This window comes from the organism of the source record quoted next, unplaced genomic scaffold, assembly GCF_019419815.1.
Source record: "Pyrus x bretschneideri cultivar Hongxiangsu unplaced genomic scaffold, Pyrus_bretschneideri_v1 Contig1, whole genome shotgun sequence".
Lineage (NCBI taxonomy): Eukaryota > Viridiplantae > Streptophyta > Magnoliopsida > Rosales > Rosaceae > Pyrus > Pyrus x bretschneideri.
In genome coordinates this window covers 12,023,308-12,027,323 of record NW_025999390.1, presented here as the reverse complement: position 1 = coordinate 12,027,323, position 4,016 = coordinate 12,023,308, and the positions used below count along the sequence as shown (strand labels likewise).

At 38.4% G+C, this 4,016-nt stretch overlaps 1 protein-coding gene across 1 annotated transcript; it reads left to right on the top strand.

Moving 5' to 3' along the window:
• The first annotated feature begins 764 nt into the window (after nucleotides 1–764).
• On the top strand, nucleotides 765–4,016 carry LOC103943882 (ninja-family protein mc410). Its single transcript, XM_009354247.2, has 3 exons — nucleotides 765–925; nucleotides 1,973–3,047; nucleotides 3,293–4,016. Exons 2-3 carry the CDS (start codon nucleotides 2,039–2,041, stop codon nucleotides 3,790–3,792), a joined length of 1,509 nt encoding a protein of 502 aa, XP_009352522.1. The 5' UTR covers nucleotides 765–925; nucleotides 1,973–2,038; the 3' UTR covers nucleotides 3,793–4,016.

Sequence of the window (4,016 nt, the reverse complement as noted above, 5' to 3'; positions counted from 1 at the left end):
CGAATTTTGGTTGGAGGCAGATTGTCTGCTCTTCTGTTATCTTACATTTTTTATCTATTTTTATTTGTGCGATCACGGTTAAATTATATTAATATTTTATATTAATTTTTTAATAGAGATAATAAAACAAAAAATAATAGAAATATAAAATGTTGACGTGACTTAACCATGATCGCAGAAATAAATGGGAAAGAGAGGGGCACGGTAAAAGGAGGGTAGACAATCTGCCTCCATTTTATTTCAGGGGTTGGTCTTTTGGACATTATCAATATCAACCAATCCGATATCTTATTTAGGGAATAGGATTCTCTCCGAAACCTTTTTGTGGAGATCCGGAAAATCAATTAATCGTATCCGTTTATGGTATATCGTACAGTTAAAAATTATTTTAAATTTAAAATTGAATATAAATAGTATATAATGAAAACTGACTACACAATATACAATAAACGGATACGATTAATTGATTTTCGGATCCTTATAAAAAGGATCTAGAGAGAATCCTTGTTCCTTATTTAGAATCATTTTTATATAAACGATATTTTTATAATAAATACAAATTATAAAAAGGAAAAAATATTTAAGTTCAGGACGCAATTGTTCGAGGAATACCGTAATAACTAAGACAGTACACCAACTTCGCAATTTAGATTTCTTATGGGTGCAAGTCATATCTAACGCCAATACAAAAATAAAATAAAACATTGTTTCAATGAAAATTGCATAAAATATTTTGCATAATAGTCACGTGCGGTCAGAAAATAGAAAAAAATGCAAAAGAAAAAAAAAAGAGTGACAAATGTGTTTTTGAACATCTTCTTCTTCCACTACGCTCTGTACCAAATTTTACTTCTTCTCTCTTGCCCCACTCTTCTCTGGACCAAGCAGCTCGATTTAGGGTTTCACCACTTCTCTTCCGATCAAGGTCTCTATTTCTCTCCCTATTTTGTGTTCGTCATTGCTTTTGGTATTTTTATGCAAAATTTTCAGCTGGGTTGATTAAATTAAATCGTTTTTTCGTGAAATATTTGAGAAACCGATCCAAATAAGGATCGAATCGCAATATTTAGCTAATTTTCCATCGTATCCGACTTTAAGTTCGTTTAATTGCACTTTAATTTAATTGCTCAAAGTTTCTAGCTTTTGATTTCGCGGAATTTTTTCTATTTAGTTGAAGATTAGGCATTCATGTCATGGATAATCTGGTGAGGAGCAGATCTGGGTTCCCTTGTTTGGTTGCCGAGAAAACGTAGGAAAATAAATCTTAATAAAATCCTGGGACTTTTTGCTTTTGTTGGTTTTGTTTCCAGCAAAATGGAAATCTTAGCAACTTATTACTAGATGGAGCCTAAGATCTTGGATCGAATTAATCGTGCACATCTCTCCGGATTTTTGTTCATATTGTAGACTAGATGTTTTGGATGATCGGTATTGTTTGTTCAAGGCATAACTTGCTGAGTGCTTTTGTAGTTTAGCTCTACTAATAAGAATTGTCTTTGCAAGTGTGAGATTGCTTTCTCTTTGTGATGGACTGATATCCTAAATTGTTGTTCAGTTATTTGTAACGGGTGATTATGGCTCTAATGTGACTGATACCGGGGTACCTCTTTAACTTTTTCCGCCATTCTGAAGTTTGGACCTAGTTGTATAGCTAATTATCAAGTCTAGGACGCTTGCAAAAGCCATTTTCTCGTTGGTAGTCCCACTATACCAGATGATGGAATGGCCGCCAATGTTACAATTGTAGTTAATGCTTAAGAGTTATGTCTATTCAAGAGACATTTAGTTATATGTTGATACTTAGCTTGCGTTGATCATTTCATATGTTTACTTTTTGTTATATTCTATTGCGATGCATTATTGCCATGTTGTGGTCTCATCTCTGTGTCGTGGTTATGTATGACAATGTGAGGCCTTCAGCGTCCTTTATTCTTGCATGGTTGCACCCAGTAATGAGATTGCTTTTGTGCAGGAATCACTTTTTGGAATGATTGCTCTTGATCTCTATTGACAGTTATTTTCTCTCCCAAAAAAAAAAATGGAGGATGACAATGGACTTGAACTTAGTTTGGGTCTCTCTTGGGGTGGATCATCTGCCAAAACCAAGGGTAAAAATGGTGCTTCCCCAAATGCTAGAGCAGAAGAAGGTGATAGAGGCAACAAACTAGCGGATGATTTTAAGGACTTTCTTCATGGTGCGGCTCAAAAACAAGAATCTAGTAGTAGCTCTCAAAGAAGTGATTCAGTGAAACCTAAGGAAAACTTCTTCAACGACCTTTCCAAGTCCAGTGTTGATGCAGATGCATCAATGAACTTGAACGGTATAGGAGTCTGGGTTCCAAACAATAACAAGTCTGATGAAACAGAGGAGGAAAAACGGACTGAGGCTAGTAATAAGCGCAAGAATTTGTTTGATGAGATGAACCATCAAAAGAAGCATGAGAGAGAAACTCATTACTCTGATATGCATGACAAGACGAGAGCATCACACATTTCCGTTACAGAAGATGGCTCAACTGCTGAAAATGAAGACGTGGCAGATTCTGAAGTGGAGGGTTCATCCTCAGTGCCGATTTCTCAACATGCTGAGGGCGTCAAGCGATTTGTTGGATCTGGTGACTCTTCTGATGCTCAGAAGGAAGTTCGAAGGTTTGCTGATTCCAATGTTGTCGACCTAAATGGGCAGAAGAGGTTTAATATCTCATCAGAAAATGAATATAAGCTTGGGAATATGGCGTATGGCAGTCCCTTCTCACTGCAATCAGTAAACATGATGAACATACCTTATTCTCTCCCGACGAAGGAATCTAATTCAGTTGGTGCAACCACCACATCAGGACATCCAATGCATGGGATGATGCAGGCGATGCCTACTGTTACTGGTGAACGAACAGGGACTCAACCTGTGAATCCTGGAAACTTGCCAGTTATGTTTGGCTATTCACCTGTCCAGCTCCCAATGTTGGATAAAGATAATTCCTGGGGTGCGATTCCTCATGCTCAACAATTCCATCCTGCCTATGCAGGCAGAAATCCACCAAACTCAGGTAACTATAATATGGATTGGAACTTATTTGTGCACGCTGGACTACAGAGCATGGAAACACCTTACTTTCGTGGTGATGGCACTTACTGAGCGCAACTCTTTATGTTGGATATGTTGATAAATATTTTCCATTTCCATCCATAAACAACAACTCCAGGGCGTTCTTTTGTCAAAAAATTAATAGTGATATTATCAGTGCTGCTTTGACCAAAATAACAGATTCTTATCCTTCTTGTGTTGATGCAGCTATAATGCAAGTCGTTTCACATAATTCACCTGATGTGGCACAATATGATGGGAGGATGTTAGAACGGGCGAGAGGTGATGGCAAACAGAATGTCACTGAAGAGGGTGCATCTTCTCAGGTAGAAGAAGACACAAAAGTAAGTAGCGCGAACCTCGGGATGAAAGATGCACCTGGCCGCCCAACGGCAGAGGACTTATCTCTTGATTTTTCAGCTATAAAGCCAGGTATTGCTGCAGACATAAAATTTGGGGGATCTGGTTCATGCCCGAACCTACCATGGGTTTCTACCAAAGGCCAAGGGCCAAATGGTAAGACAATTTCTGGTGTAACTTACCGATACAGCACAAACCAAATAAAGATAGTTTGTGCTTGCCACGGCTTGCACATGTCCCCTGAAGAGTTTGTTCGTCATGCAAGCGACGAGCCACCTAATCCCGAAAGTGGCACTGGTTTGGCAGCATTTCCTAATGGCAATCCTTCTGCCTCAGCTCATACCTAATTCTGTACCATGTCTGAAGTACGTTTAACAACTTTATACGCGGTCTGGAAATCCGGGGGATGTTTTTGTACGCTTAACTCGTCATTGTGCTTGTGTGGTAGTAACCTTCATCAGTTCTTCTCGGTTCCCTCATCTGCTACGATCGAGTATTGCAAGTGTATGTAATAATATTCTGTCATTATTCTGTTTGCGACATGAAGGCCAAATATTTCGGTTCCACTGTA

Bases quoted from the DNA above. Each gene is read 5' to 3' on its own strand.
- LOC103943882 (XM_009354247.2), top strand. From the start codon at position 2,039: ATGGAGGATGACAATGGACTTGAACTTAGTTTGGGTCTCTCTTGGGGT. The intron at 3,048-3,292 runs GTAACTATAATA...GTGTTGATGCAG, and splicing joins CAGAAATCCACCAAACTCAG to CTATAATGCAAGTCGTTTCA.